The sequence below is a fragment of the Uranotaenia lowii genome, chromosome 3 (genome assembly GCF_029784155.1).
Source record: "Uranotaenia lowii strain MFRU-FL chromosome 3, ASM2978415v1, whole genome shotgun sequence".
Taxonomy (NCBI): domain Eukaryota; kingdom Metazoa; phylum Arthropoda; class Insecta; order Diptera; family Culicidae; genus Uranotaenia; species Uranotaenia lowii.
The window spans coordinates 282,906,369-282,923,727 of NC_073693.1; the positions used below are offsets into that span (position 1 = coordinate 282,906,369).

Here is a 17,359-nt window from a genome sequence, read left to right on the forward strand (position 1 = left end):
TTCCATCGATTTAAATCTTTCTATCAAACTCTACCTCTATTTATCTCAGATTAAGCTGACATAGTGAAATTTTATTATTCAAACTGGGGTGGTTACCATCTTTGTTAAAAATGCCATTTTTTACCACTTCATCTTTTGGTTCAACATACAGACGTCACCAAAGTTAAATTTTTTTTCTTCATAAATAGATAGTGACAATGTAGAAAATTCCAACATGGTATAATTCCTGAAAATCGGTTCAGTATGTTAAAGTTACAGCCAAAATAGTAAACTGTGTCTCTGTGACCCTATCCGACTAATTGTTCTTTTTTTTTAACCGTAAAGGAAGGTTAAACAAGATGGATAAACAATATCAAAAGGGCAAGCAAGATAAACCATTATTAAGCAATATTTAAAATTAAATCTTGATAAAAATAGTCAAAATCTACATAAAAAAAGGCTGAAAATGGAATTTTATTTAGTATTATTTAGTTTTAATCGTTTTTTTTTTGGTTTTATTCGGTTTTGTTTTGTTCAATTTGTTTTATCTTGTTTTGTCTATTATGTCTTGTTCATTGTGTTTTATCTTTTCTCAATTTTTTTTATCTGTTAAATATTGTTGCTTTTGGTTTATCTATAGTGTTACCTTTTTTCTCATAGTCGAATGTATGAAATACTCGATTCATCTTTTTCCAGGTTCTATGGTTTGACGTCAGCATTTGACAGTTCCAAAGCTTTCGGACGTGTTCGCCCATTTCTATAACCGGGGCTGAGTTTATGTTTAGTTAGGAACATTATCCTGCTGGAGGAATTCCAACAGAGTGGAAAACAAAAAAAGCCTTTTCTCCCCTCCACCGGAACTTACACTGTGACCATTTTGACATTCCGATGAGAGACATCAACAAACATCAGCGGCACAGCCTTTCTCTCGTTGAAGTATTTTGACATTTCCAACGAGTTGTTTTCATTTGAAAGGGAAAAGCTCTGGTTTGGTGACGTCTCTCCAAAATTTTCTCTCTTGTTTGTTATTTTCATTAAGTTACTGGGAAAACGGAAGCCGATTGTGGGAGTTGTAAGATGGAGCGCATGCGCTTGCCCCCAAATGTAGACACAGCAGGCGGTTGTTGGACCATTAATCGATACTTGGGAGATGTTGTCGCTCTTCCATTTGAAAAACTGGAGAAAGCTTTTGGAGCTTTCACTTTTTTTTCTAAGGATTTTCTGGAAAGGTACTGACTGATGGCTGGATACGCTTCGTTCGCTTGAGAGGCTCCATTCTACTCTGGAAGGTATCAATGAACGGTCGGTCGTTTTTCGCGTGAGCTCGCGGTTGTTTTATTCATCCTACTGTGTCTCTGCTCTGGTATTTGTGGGGTGGAGGAGTGAAAATATTTGAGCTGGTGCATATTTACTGGTGCGTTGGATGTTCGCAATTACATCACAGGCGTAGGAGGAGCATTCTAGGTGTTCACAATTACGGAAGCTATTGTTGGAATCCTCCAGCTGGAATTGGTTTGGAGCGATTTGCAAACCGAGTGTTTAATTGATTTATATTTTTGCACTCGGAAGAGTGCCAGAAAAAGTTCGATCGATTTGGTGCTGTGAGGGGTATCTCTCAGAGGAAAATACGATTACAAACAAGGTGCTGTGAAAGGAAGAAAAGCTCGTGTGGGTGAAGCTTCCACATTTCTTTCAAGTGATTGTTCCGAAGAAACATAATCAAAAGAAAAACATCGAGCAGCTGGATTTGGTGAACCAGATACACGGATACTCCTAGATTTGTAAACTTTCATTCGTAACGTAACGTTCGGGGTAAACCCGAAAAACAAGCCGTAGCAACGGAGGAATCTTTCGGCAGGATGGGCGACCACGGCCCAGACATGAACACATTGGAAACAGGTAATACAAGACAAATTCAATCATCTTCCAAAAATTCCATCTCGGTTGCTTTCTTTGCATACATGCGGGCGCAATGGAAGTGACACCTTTTCTAACCCTTCGCAGAACCCTTGGGTTATCGATTGGTTAAAGAAAATCGCTCAACCTTCTTGAGCCATTCGCAAATGTCAATCATCCGAAACCGAAAGAAGGTTACATAAAAAATAGGTACTTGTAAACATCCCAAATGGTGGAACTAGTTCCACCCATAACCGAAAAAAATAACTGATTTTTAGAGCCGATTTATGGCGTATAACTCATTTCTGCCATACTTTAATCACCGATAACAACGACGACGTCGAATGAACTCGAGCGCGGGGGTGGTTCAGGGACCATGACTTTTGCCTCTGTCGTGCTCTTAGGAATTCCTTTGGAAGAAAGAGCCTCCAGCTCCCGGTAGGGTCGTCCGACCTTCGATTTCCATTACTCCATCTTAGTCTGGCTGCTGGGTTAGTAGGAGTCGAGCGAAGGTGACGTCTCACGGTCAAGCGCCACTATACTGTCGAGGGATGCTGGGAGATGAAGTTTTTTTTTCAGTTGAGTTGAGATGAGTTAGTTGAATTGTTTAATCGGGAAGTATAAATTATTCGAAATTGAACTACCTAGTCGTTTACTCTCTGGAGCCACTGTTTTTTTAATTAGACTGATGTCAAGTACATATATCTACAAGTTATTCAACCTTGCTAAATGAAAAACATCAATGTATGGAATTGACTTTCTGGCGAATATAAATTTATTGCAAATATCTTGCGTGAATATACTGAAAATATAGTGCAAAGTTTCATTTGAGTGCAAGAAGACCTGAGAAATTGACAAACATTAAAAAAACAGCTACCTTTGAAAACTCGTCAAAAATTCTGTGTTTCGTATTTTAAAAATCTAAAGATTGCCGAAAAGTTGACGTATTTCGGCACATCCTCTTTTCAAAATTGATTTGGTGTGACTTAAATAATTTTGACGGTTCATTCATTGAATAGTACAGTTTACACCACTTTTTTATATTTTTTTGCGGTCATGGTCTTAAAAATTCAAAAAATATGCAACGTAACTTCTAACTTCAGCTTTTTTGGACACTTAGTGTTTTTTTTACATACCGCAGCTGATCTACAGTTTTTTTCCCAAGCATGTTTTTTTCGGAATTAACGAAGCAATTTTTTTTTTTCGAATAACAGAAAACTGAAGTGTTGTAGGTGATGTTTGAGATACTTATTACGCTACGAGGTTTCCAAAACTTTATATTAAGCTAAAATCCGTTAAGAACAAGAGAGATATAGCTGTTTCAAGCGAGAAGTGTTAAATTGACACTGAGGGTCTGATTAAGGAATTTTTTTCCTAAACCTTCAGGTTGCAACAATAAAAAAGTAATGATGCTAAATTAAATAATAATAATAATAATAATAATAATAATAATAATAATAATAATAATAATAATAATAATAATAATAATAATAATAATAATAATAATAATAATAATAATAATAATAATAATAATAATAATAATAATAATAATAATAATAATAATAATAATAATAATAATAATAATAATAATAATAATAATAATAATAATAATAATAATAATAATAATAATAATAATAATAATAATAATAATAATAATAATAATAATAATAATAATAATAATAATAATAATAATAATAATAATAATAATAATAATAATAATAATAATAATAATAATAATAATAATAATAATAATAATATTTATTAATGACCCTTTAACTTTATAAGTCATTAAGGTCAGCATGCTAAATTAAAGATATCAAGATTTATTCAGGGTTCCCCAAAAAAATTTATAGTTTGGGTGCACCCGAATAAAGTTACTTGCCGCCAAACTTCCAATAGAGTCATGTTAACCAAGAGAGATGTGTACACTCTAGTGTTAAGGCAAATGATCTCTCCGTAAGACCATCAAGTTCCACTGAGATTTTTTTGCTGCCAAATTGTGATAATGATTTTGACTACAAGCTAGTGTGGTCCAAAAACAGGGGTATGTTCCGGAATCACAAACTTGGGGGCTCAAATCGTTCCTTGGCCTGCCAAATGGCCCCATGCCAAATTTTTGTCCATTTGATTTACTCTAAGGGGTCGCTCAACGCCGCTCAAGTTAGTATGGAAATTTTATACCATTTGTTTTGCGAAATTGAAAAATCCACTTTGATGGATCTTACTTTAATACACTCGCACCGATTGATCTACAAATTTGATTTTCTATATTGAGATGTTGAGATTTCATTTGAAGGCCGTCAGATGATACGCCAAAAGTTTGTTACGCCGTTAGTTATGCCAAAACGATGTTAGGAGATATCAAGTTACGGTCTTTGAAATAGTTGTTCAGCAAAATTTTCTTCTAGAGAATTGGCTTGGTCATAGAGTTAAAAAAAAAGTTATGTTTCTTTTTCAGAGTAAAATGTTAAATTCTTCCATACTGACTGAAAATTTAAAATTTAATGATGAAAACTTATCTTAACTTAATTCACGGGTTGGTTGTCTGAAGGAATCTACCTTCATTTTGAATTTCCTTTTGCGCCATTTGGACTTCTCTAAAATCCAGCTTTGGTAGGGGAGAGTGGGGTAACGTGGGCCATGGGGAAACGTGGGCCACTTCAAATATCTCAGCTGTGTGTTGAGATAAAAATCCCAATCCAACTGTCATCGTCGTCGCTTTGCGTAAGCATGTTTTTCTATATGTTGTTGACTGATGTACGTATCATATTCTTCTTTTATGAAACTAGGCTAGAAAAATGTACTTACATAATTTAACAAGCACCCGCAAAATTGCATCCTTGCAAGACCTAAATTACATAACAAAAATATGCTCATACGCTTATGATCTTGGTTTTGTCATGTTCTTTCACGTGGAAAAGGAACTTTTGATGAAACATCAATAGGTCACACAAACGCAACCACTTTCCAAATCATTGCTTGTGGGGTATCTTGGGCCACCTATATTTTGGTGTTTTTGTACACGTTTAGAACTTAAAATACGTTATTACTATTTGTAAAGTCTTCTTATGCCAAATGAAGAATTATGGCAAATGTTTTGTCCATCTTTTCTTATGTGATAGAGACGAACAAAAATCCTATATATGGAATTTTTTCGAAACGTTCGCGAGCCAGGTTTTAGGATCTATTCGATCATACACAACTCCCTTTCAAGTTTCCTCATCTGAAATCGCTTTAAAATAACTAAATGAATTATGAAATTTCAGTGTTGGGTCAACAAATAGACTTTGCAAGTTGTCTTGTCAATTTGGATTTGGTGGCCCACGTTTCCCCACAGTTTTTCAAAATCCAAAAAAAAAAACTTTTTTTAAAACAGTCAAAACTTGGGAAATTCATATATTCAAAAAATTGCAAAAAAATGCCTAATGATACCTCAAAAATGTAGAAAACCCTTCCATTTATTTTTTTCATTTAATCTTTTCTAATAAAAAAGTTATGAAACAAAGAAAAAAAGTGGCCCATGATACCCCACTCTCCCCTACATTTTCGATGCATCGAACTCTTCGAAAATGGCTCACTTCCGATCTGACTGACCACCACTATGAATCCAGAACTCAGCAACTTGGGGAATAAAGTCTACAGCAAAAGATGCTCTATGCAACGTGATTAAATTTTTGTACATACACCTGAGTTTTTGCACTCACGACCACTGTGCTTCGAAGTAGTCCCGTTCTGGGAGTTACTCTATTCAATTTGTGGTGGGAGTGCCACAACGCCCTCTCCGGAATCGACTGCCTTGGGTGACTTCGCCATCAGTACTCACTAGGTACTTGATTCCACATCCTCGTCTAGAGTTGCAGTTTTTTCTACCGGAATCCGGAATCTCCAAAACAGCACCTTGTTCCTCCCCCTCTGGCTGATGTACTCAAGGAAACACTACCGGTTAATCAGCAAGTCAACAAGACCCCAAGTTCATCTCCAACTCAACATTGACACCAACATTGAGCAAAGCTGCTTGCGCACTAACATGGTCCTCACTGAATTTGGGACAATCAGCTTTCATGTGCCCAAAAGCTCCACACCCGAACATTTTTCTGGAGACTTCGATTTCCCTACAGATCCGTTCTTAAATCTTGCCGCAAGCACCATACTTCCAGGTTCACTGCGTTAAGTTCCTCCGCCAGTAAGCGTGCCTTTACCAGATCCAAGTTGTTCTCCTCAACTGTCAGATTTTCCATTGCCGTTGTAACTGCGTCGTATAAACTAGGCAACGAAATAAAAAGTTGACTCACTTGATCGAGCTCCGACACCGTTTCCTCGGCTTCCTTTAGTTAGTGCATCAGCTCATCAAAACGCCGGAAATAATCCGTCAGCGCAGTCCCTTCGTCAATACTCAGCTACGCCAAGGTTTTTACGAATATACGTTTGAAAGACAAATCCCTTCTTGAAAAACGTGTCACACAGGGACCTCCACATAACCTTTGCTGTTGACTTTTCTCGGCCGTATTCCAGGTGACTGTCCGCAACGCAGGTGACGAGAAACGCCTTTGCCTTGTCGTCCTTCTCAATGAAAGGCTCCCTTGACCTCCCGAGTCGCCGCTTCCGCAGGTCCAGAAACAGCAGTAAGCCGTTTGATCCTTCTCTCGAATTAAAAGAGCCGTGGTGGGTGATTAAAAAAAGCCACGGCGCAGCTCGGTAAAGAACCACGGTTCGAAAAAGAACCGTGACTGGTTAATAAATCTGGTTCATAAATTTAACGGCAAAAGCGGAGTATGGAATGCCGTTCGATTCGATCGAATGAATGGCTCGCCCGTCATTCTCTGATCGGTTCTTCTTCGAACCGTGGCTCTTTTTCGAATCACCACGTCCATGGCTCTTTTGGTTCGAGAGAACGAACGAACTGCTGTTCTCTGCTTTTTAATTCATCTTGCTTGTTTAGCGATGGGAGAGCAATGAACCAGCTTTTTTGGAATGAACAAACCGTGGCTCGCTCGAACCACGGTTCTATTGATTCGAAAAAACGGACGGCTCTTCACCTCTCCACTCTTGCATTTTGCACCCTACTTTGGGCAGCGCAAAAGACCAGTGTTGTGTTGAGCGGCTTGTCACGGCTCAATTTTGACCTGCGGTTCTATTTTTAAGAGCCCAGGTTCGTTTGTTTTTTTTTTTTTTTTTTTTCAAAAAATCGGTTCAAATGAGCGGTCTTAAGATCTCGCGCATCACTAGCCGTAAGAACTTTGTTGACGCCATGAGCTGCCAATTGCGTTACGACGCGAAATTTTCACGTATCAAATATTCCCCTCGTGAACTGGAGGACTCCAGCCTTTTTCGCACTGGTAGTCATCCTTTCGAGGAAACATTTTACAACTCCTAACGTTTTTCGGATCTTCAAATGTTTCAGATTTTTGCGAGCATTTTTTTGTCGTCCTGGTTACGGCGCTGGGCCCATAACCTAATGACACTAAAGTAAACAAAGAGGCGCCATTCATTAAAAAAAATGCAATCAGTAATCATGCTGGAGTGTTGCCCCTGGATAGCCATTAATAATATATCTTATGACTGTTGTTTCGGATAAATTGTTGATCAAAATTCTATTACTTCATTACTGCTCTTAATTTAATTTGTTTGAAATTCATAAGAAAAACAATGAGTTGCTTATCTTCTTTGATAACATTAGCCTTAAATTCTCTAAAAATTACCTGGCCTAAAATTTTTCATTCAAATGATCCAAAATTTTGATTTTGACAAGTCATTTGCTTGATTGGAATGACACTGACAGAAAATCGAAAATTTCAATCATGACATTTCATCTCTCTGTTTCATATAGGCTTGTTACCATAACCTAAAGAAAGTTGTTGCTTGGACGCATAGTACTTTGAAATGTATGTACATGGTAGGCTATTCCGCTCTCTTCAGACGTATTGGTAAGAGGTCTCGAAAAATAGTTATGGAAAGACTGGCAAATGTATGAAATTTATTGGCGATTTGAAGCTCAAAATGACACTCAGGCGGCCCTGCGATCAAAATGATGATGTTATGGACGCAAGTGTCAAAACGCGTAGTAGTTTTCCAAAACACAAGACGGTTTTTTGAAAATTTCGTATTTAAACAAAGTATTCAGTCAGTTTTGATTGGGCTTGTGATCTAGCTCAGTTGGCAAGTCAGTTGTTTTCTGAGCCGATATCCGTGAGTTCGAGCCCAAAAGTAAACACATTTGTACCGAATTAGTTTTTCAATAACTGTTCGCCAACGGCAACGTTGATATAAAGTCGCGAATGCCATAAAGATGGTAAAACGACTATAATCGAAACAAAAAAGTGGGGGAGGTAGTAATTTGGCTACGACCGCTAAACGTAGAATTACGCAATTGTTTTTTGTCAATGTATAGAATAACAGAACTTATAGTGCATTTTTGAAATGACCAACATATGAGTGTCAAAATGGCAATATGACGTAACAAATTTCAATCATTTAACAGAATTTAACCATGTGACATAAACCTATCGCCAGAAATAATCTGAGCATGCAGTACATGTGACATAATCGGATCATGCAACATAATCAGATCATGTAACATAATTCGACCAGGTGACCTAATTCAACTATGCAATAAAATCGACCATCTGAGATAATCCGACCATGCAACATAATCGACCATGTGGCACAATCTGATTATGCAATATAATCAACCATGTGACAATATCCGATCATGCAGTTAAATCGAAGATGTGACATTATCTGATCATGCAACATTTTCGACCATGCAACATATTTTGATCATGTGACAAAATCCGACCATGCTACATAACTCGATCATGCAACATAATCCGACCATGTGACAAAATCCAACCATTCAACATAATCGAATCATGCAACATAATCGGACCATGTAACATAATCCGATCCTGTGACATAATCGACCATGCGACAAATATGTGACATAATCCGACCATGTGACATAATCGGACCATGTGACATAATTGGAGCATGCAAGATAACCAGACCATGTGACATAATCCGATTATGTAACAAAATCGGACCATGTGACATAATCCAACCATGCAACATTATCGACCATGTGAAATAATCCGTCCATGAACATAATCGACCATGTGACATAATTCGATCATGCAACAAAATCGACCATGTGACATAATCGAATCATGCAACATAATCCGACCATGCAACATAATCGGACCATGCAACATAATCGGACCATGTGACAGAATCTGATCATGCAACATAATCCGACCATGCGACAAAATCGGACCATTTGATATAATCCGACCATTCAACATGTGACATAATCCGACCATGCAACATAATCTGACCATGTGACAAAATCTAACCATGCAACATAATCGGATCATGCAACATAATCAGACCATGTGACATAATTGCCCATGCAACAGAAATAGACCATGTGACATAATCCGACCATGCAACATAATCCGACCATGTGACGAAATCCAACCATTTAACATAATGGGACCATGTGACATAATCGACCATGTGACATAATCCGACCATGCAACATAATCGGACCATGTGACATAATCCGACCATGCAACATAATCCGACCATGTGACAAAATTAAACTATGCAACAGAATCAGACCATGTGACATAATCGCCCATGCAACATTATCGACCATGTGACATAAATCGATCATGCAAAATAATCGGACCATGTGACATAATCTGATCATGCAACATAATCCGACCATGAGACATAATCCGATCATGCAACATCATCGAACTATGTGACATAATCGATCATGCAACATAAATGGACCCTGTGCCAAAATCCGACCATGCAACATTATCGATCATGTGACATAAATCGATCATGCAACATAATCGAATCATGCAACATAATCCGATCATACAACATAATCGGACCATGTGACATAATCGCCCATGCAACATAAATAGACCCTGTGACAAAATCTGACCATGCAACATTATCAACCACGTGACATAAATCAATCATGCAACATAATCCGACCATGCAACATAACCCGACCATGTAACAAAATCTATCTATGCAACATAATCTCCCATGCAACATAATCCGACCATGCAACATAATCGGACCATGTGACATAATTTGACCATGTAACATAATCCGACCATGCTACATAATCCGACCATGTGACGAATTCTAACCATGCAACATAATTTTACCATGTGACATAATCGACCATGCAACATAATCGGACCATGTGACAAAATTAAACCATGCGACATAATCGGACCATGTGACATAATCGCTCATACAACATTATCGACCATGTGACATAAATCGATCATGCAACGTAATCGGACCATGTGACATAATCGCCTAGCAACATAAATGGACAATGTGACATAATCCGACCATGCAACATAATCCAACCATGCAGCATAATCGATCATGCAACATAATCAGACCATGTGACATAATCCGACCATGCAACATAATCCGACCATGCAACATTATCGACCATATGACATAAATCGATCACGCAACATAATCGGACCATGACACAATCCGACCATGCAATATAAATCGACCATGTGACGAAATCTAACCATGCAACATAATCGGACTATGTGACATAATCGACCATGTGACATAATCCGACCATGCAACATAATCCGACCATGTGACGAAATCCAACCATCGACCATGTGACATAATCCGACCATGCAACATAATCCGACCATGTAACAAAATCCAACTATGCAACATAATCGCCCATGCAACATAAATTGACCATGTGACATAATTCGACCATGCAACGCCACTTGCGATGACCTGTAGGATCCCTGCCACTGCCACTGGAGTCCTCCGCCACTGAACGCCTCCGCCGCTGGCTGTCTACGCTGGTATGGTGGCCGTCATCGCTGCTCACCGTCATCGTTGCTCACTGGTCCACGGTTGCCACTGAACTACTGCAAATCGATATCTGAGTCGGATTACCACTGGTGGGGTCCACACTCAGATCGAAGCGCAGCAACGGTCTGTTCAGCTTGACGGCAAACAGAGAAAGAAACCGAGTCGACCGACGGGCCCTTTGTTTTATACCTTTCGTAGGTAGGGAAAAACAAAACCCATCAAAGCAGGCGTTGGTGATGACGTCATAATCCTTTAGATAGGATGTCTGTGAGATGGAAAGTTTTCGTGACGCGAGATCTGTTCGCAAATTTCAATTTGCCCCCCTATAGTGTTGCCGTAAGACGTAATTCTACGTCAAAAAAGTCAGTTTTGATTGGATAATATGGTAAGAAAAGGTGAATTCTTGAATCGCCTATACTTTTCGAAACATGTTCATCAGTTTATCTTCATAAATTTTTAGTTCTCCGGAAACAAATGAAAAGTGGCAACTTGCTGCTGTTTGGAAGGCCTACACGCGGAAAAAATGTTTAAGTGCAGTTTTTTAAGCAAAAGTTTTTGAAAAGAGACGATTTGTCAAAAAAAAAACGGCTTGGAAAGATTTTTGTTTGCAGTATTTATGTATGAGACAAAGATTTCTTTGTTCGAAATATTTTAATTTATTTTTAGCAAATTCTTTTTCATAAAATATTTCTTGAAAATTACTTTAAGATACGTTTTATGTTTTTTAAAAGAAACCAGTTAAGGATGATAAAATAACTTGAACTGATTAGGAACTGCCTTGGCTAGGGATTTTTTGTTTTTCTACGGTACCTGTCAAATAAATTATTCGCATAGCTACGCACCAATGACAGAATTTTGCGAGTCGCATGCGACCCAAGATTAAAATTTTATTATCTAAATATTTATGCATAGCTATAAAAGTAGTCAAAGTAGTTTTGAGTCATTTAGAATTTAACAGTTATCACTTGTATTTTGGTAAAAAAAAAGTTAATAAACGAACAAAAATACTGTTCATTGTTCTTTACTTTTACAGTAGGTTCAATTTTCAAGAAAATTATCAAGACGTATCTTTTTTTCTGATTTGTGTCTGCGACCCTTTAAATTAGAAAAAGTATTTACGCAGCCCGGACAACGCTCAACATCTTAATGAGCAGCCCATTCACCCATTTTTATTTTTTCCTTGTGTGACCTTTTTCTTATGCGATTTGATGAAAATTCTAAGGAATTGAATTTTCATTGATGAAAATTCTAACGAATTGAATTTTCATCACAGAAGCATGTACTTTATTTGACCATTTATCAAATTTTGAACTTAGACCGGAAAAAAATATTACATTGCTTGCTTTCAACAAAAAGGGACAGCGATGAAAACTTCTTTTGAATGGTCATTATTTATGGTTCCCTGAAGAATCAATATTAAATCTGAAGCCCTTTTCAAAAGAATTGAATGGCTAACGATGGAGAAATTATTAATTTTGATTGCCATTCTATATAAAACCGCCAAATTTTCTTAACTATTTTTGTTAGTATTCAAGCTCTAGTAAACCTACATATAAGAGAAGTGACGTCTGAAATACAAAATTCCAATCGATACAAAAGAATTGTCAAAATCGATTCCAATCGAACCGAGCGTTTGTCGAAGGGCTTTTAGCTTTCTAATTGAAAACTTAACCAAGAAGAGTATTGTGATTGCTGTTGTAGTTCAAGCTTATAGCTCGTCATATGAACGTATTTATGAGGAGCAGTTTTTTTCACTTCTCTGGTGGTTCGAGTTCGTAGTTAAAAAACAATCTAATTGTTAACAAAATTCAAGTCGTTCATACCGTTTACGCGATCCACCGGGCAATGTTGTTTTGTTGGATTTACTGAGCGTTCACTATGGAGCTTGAACATTGAGCCAGAAAACTGTGCTGAGGATTTTTCTGTCCAAGCTTCCTGCGATGTGGCTAGATATTTCATTTTAAGAGGGATTGGATGCAAGGTTGCCGAAATCACAGAAAAATCTGTAATTTCACAGAATTTTTAGCAAATTTTCAATACAGAATCTGTGTCACAGAACACAGAATTTAAAAATATTCATAGATTTCACAGAATTTTCCTAATATGAATGGATTTCGAAAATTATAGTATTTTTTTGCCAATATTAAATTTAGATTTCTTTCTTTGAATAAGAAAAGTATGATAAAATTGGTAGTGTTGATTGATTTTCCCCAACTAAAATGTAAAAAAGACCCAATTTATCATGAATTTTCAACGAAATTAAAGAAAGTTGCATCACAGAAATTCATCACAGAATTTTTGGGTAAAATCACAGAAAGTCAGATTTTTTTTTCTTAAAAACACAGATTTTTTTTTCGGCAACCTTGAATTAGATGTCGCTTCTCTTACATGTCGGTTCACTAGCAAGCACGCTGTGTACATACACGGAGCTTTCAAGTGAGATTAGGCGCAATGGCTTACCTGTTATTTTCCGTGGTACTATGGCTTGGACGAAGGTTTATTTAGGACCAAGTTTTGTATATACATATATGAGGTGTAACGACAAGCCAAATTCCCAGATCAGCCATTCTGGTTTGGCAACTTTGGACATAGTGGAGTTTGTTTACCAACAAAGCCCTCAGTTCGAACAAACCTACCGATGTTCACAAACAAATTCACTAAACCTCACCGCGCTCTCCTCGCCTACTTACTGACAAAGTCGGAGAGCCTTGTGTTCTAATAACCTTGTTTGGGACTAACTTGTTAACTATGTATGTGGGTAATGTATAGGTGGGAACAAGCCTACCATCATAGACTTAGTAACACTTAGGTACATAGATTTATAATAGGAGGACTAAAGCAACTGTTACTTAGATTTTAACTTTAACAATAATCATTCCTTAGAAAGTCTTTCCTCCAAACAGATCCTCCATTTGGTTTAGCATTCGAAATAGGTATCAGATTAGGGGTAGGCTTAACAAGGGCACGTTATCCAAAAATTGTGGAAAATTGTGGGAAAATAAAGCCAGGCAATCCTACCCTAAATTGAACAACCTTCGATTTGTAGGTGTCATCATTTGAAAATCTCATGAGGATAACTTTTTTTCTAAATAACGATAACGGTAAGCAATTTTGACGTCCATCTGATGAATTTAAAAAAACTTTCGAAAGGTCCGTCCTAAAAATGTATTACAAAATCATTAAATTAGAAATGAGGAGAATTTTATTTTTCTAGAAAAGTGTACATACGTAGTTTCAAATAGTGTTAACTCTTTAGATCTATCACAGAAAGTTGCTTGAGTACAAGTTGTTTATTAAAATAAGTTAAGTTAGTATTTACACTTAATTCTCTTTAACCTTCCAAAGTCGTTCGGGTCAATATGACCCGAAGCGCACATTCAAATCATCATAACTCTTCGAGAAAAAATCGCAAAAATTTGATTTTAAAAACCTCCCTGGGGAATCACGAAATACACAATCTGTAGTACCAGGCAACTTCCTGTGACCACCGGAAGTACTCCCTCAAAAAAATCCGTAATTAGGCTGTTCGGGTCTATATGACCCGAGAGTTTGCGTAAGTTCCCCTGGCCGCAAATATTGACCGATTTCGATGCATTTTAATTCATTGTATGGATAATTTATTCTACTTTCTCAATATTGAAAAATAAAGTCGAAATATTTTACGAAATCACCAGTAGCTGATTCCGAATGAAAAAAGTCCCGAAAAAGAGCTCTTTTTAGAATGCCTATAACTTGAGACATGGATGTATAAATTTTTGGTGGTCCAAAGGAAGTTTTGGCCGCTATCCCGGAACTTCCGGTAGAAAAAATTCTTACTTCAAAAAAGTCACCCAATTTTGGCTTTGCATTGCTGTATCTCGGTAACCAATGGATCGATTCTCTAAATTCAAATTTTAGTTTTTTTTCGTTAACTTTGTTATTATTTTCGTAGAACATAGTTGGTTCCTCAAAAATCTCAGTTGTTCAGTATATGGTAATGAAACTCACATCTTTTTTGTCATTTTTCAAACTCCCCCTCGTGTCGTTGGGTTTACGCGATTTTGTTAGCGTGATTTCTCTAAAATTTGAACCCAAATTGGTCACTTTTTATATACCTAGAGATTCATTAGAATCTCCTATTTCGATTGACATACATTTTGTGTGGTGTTTTGAAAATTTGTAGCAACGTTTTTCGATTTTACTGAAAGCTGCCAGATTTCAACCAGTTTGGTCCACGTTTTCAACAGGTTGGTGTACAAATCTCGCACCCCTCACGTAGCTGCGGGAGAAACAAATCCTGTAGCTCTCTTTTTGTCGCTCACCAAATCTACCACCCAACCCAGCAGCAGGAGGAACTGTCGTCTCGCCGCGTGGTTTGTTGATTGATTGTGCTGATGCTGATAACGAAATGAATGTTCTATTGTTGTAGGAATTTTTTGAATCTTTTTTTATTTAATATTTTAATGGATGGGCAGCATTTCTAAAGTTCACGTCCATGATTTCAGATTCAGATTATAGATTTCAGATTGCAGATTTCAGATTTCAGATTCAGATTTCAGATTTAAATTTCAAGATCCGATTTCAGATTCAGATTTCAGATTCAGATTCAGATCTCAGATTCAGATTTCAGATTTCAGATTCAGATTTCAGATTCAGATTTCAGATTCAGATTTCAGATTCAGATTTCAGATTCAGATTTCAGATTCAGATTTCAGATTCAGATTTCAGATTCAGATTTCAGACTCAGATTTCAGATTCAGATTTCAGATTCAGATTTCAGATTCAGATTTCAGATTCAGATTTTAGATTCAGATTTCAGATTCAGATTTCAGATTCAGATTTCAGATTCAGATTTCAGATTCAGATTTCAGATTCAGATTTCAGATTCAGATTTCAGATTCAGATTTCAGATTCAGATTTCAGATTCAGATTTCAGATTCAGATTTCAGATTCAGATTTCAGATTCAGATTTCAGATTCAGATTTCAGATTCAGATTTCAGATTCAGATTTCAGATTCAGATTTCAGATTCAGATTTCAGATTCAGATTTCAGATTCAGATTTCAGATTCAGATTTCAGATTCAGATTTCAGATTCAGATTTCAGATTCAGATTTCAGATTCAGATTTCAGATTCAGATTTCAGATTCAGATTTCAGATTCAGATTTCAGATTCAGATTTCAGATTCAGATTTCAGATTCAGATTTCAGATTCAGATTTCAGATTCAGATTTCAGATTCAGATTTCAGATTCAGATTTCAGATTCAGATTTCAGATTCAGATTTCAGATTCAGATTTCAGATTCAGATTTCAGATTCAGATTTCAGATTCAGATTTCAGATTCAGATTTCAGATTCAGATTTCAGATTCAGATTTCAGATTCAGATTTCAGATTCAGATTTCAGATTCAGATTTCAGATTCAGATTTCAGATTCAGATTTCAGATTCAGATTTCAGATTCAGATTTCAGATTCAGATTTCAGATTCAGATTTCAGATTCAGATTTCAGATTCAGATTTCAGATTCAGATTTCAGATTCAGATTTCAGATTCAGATTTTAGATTCAGATTTCAGATTCAGATTTCAGATTCAGATTTCAGATTCAGATTTCAGATTCAGATTTCAGATTCAGATTTCAGATTCAGATTTCAGATTCAGATTTCAGATTCAGATTTCAGATTCAGATTTCAGATTCAGATTTCAGATTCAGATTTCAGATTCAGATTTCAGATTCAGATTTCAGATTCAGATTTCAGATTCAGATTTCAGATTCAGATTTCAGATTCAGATTTCAGATTCAGATTTCAGATTCAGATTTCAGATTCAGATTTCAGATTCAGATTTCAGATTCAGATTTCAGATTCAGATTTCAGATTCAGATTTCAGATTCAGATTTCAGATTCAGATTTCAGATTCAGATTTCAGATTCAGATTTCAGATTCAGATTTCAGATTCAGATTTCAGATTCAGATTTCAGATTCAGATTTCAGATTCAGATTTCAGATTCAGATTTCAGATTCAGATTTCAGATTCAGATTTCAGATTCAGATTTCAGATTCAGATTTCAGATTCAGATTTCAGATTCAGATTTCAGATTCAGATTTCAGATTCAGATTTCAGATTCAGATTTCAGATTCAGATTTCAGATTCAGATTTCAGATTCAGATTTCAGATTCAGATTTCAGATTCAGATTTCAGATTCAGATTTCAGATTCAGATTTCAGATTCAGATTTCAGATTCAGATTTCAGATTCAGATTTCAGATTCAGATTTCAGATTCAGATTTCAGATTCAGATTTCAGATTCAGATTTCAGATTCAGATTTCAGATTCAGATTTCAGATTCAGATTTCAGATTCAGATTTCAGATTCAGATTTCAGATTCAGATTTCAGATTCAGATTTCAGATTCAGATTTCAGATTCAGATTTCAGATTCAGATTTCAGATTCAGATTTCAGATTCAGATTTCAGATTCAGATTTCAGATTCAGATTTCAGATTCAGATTTCAGATTCAGATTTCAGATTCAGATTTCAGATTCAGATTTCAGATTCAGATTTCAGATTCAGATTTCAGATTCAGATTTCAGATTCAGATTTCAGATTCAGATTTCAGATTCAGATTTCA

The 17,359-nt window shown here is 36.4% G+C and overlaps 1 protein-coding gene across 1 annotated transcript in view; it reads left to right on the top strand.

The window, feature by feature from the left end:
• Nucleotides 1–1,247: 1,247 nt before the first annotated feature.
• LOC129753514 (synaptotagmin-7-like) overlaps nt 1,248–17,359 on the top strand; it is an 83,172-nt gene continuing 67,060 nt past the window's right edge. The window contains exon 1 of the mRNA XM_055749332.1: nt 1,248–1,878. Within this exon, the coding sequence (XP_055605307.1) occupies nt 1,839–1,878 (40 nt within the window). The 5' untranslated portion in view covers nt 1,248–1,838. The remainder of the gene's footprint in view (nt 1,879–17,359) is intronic.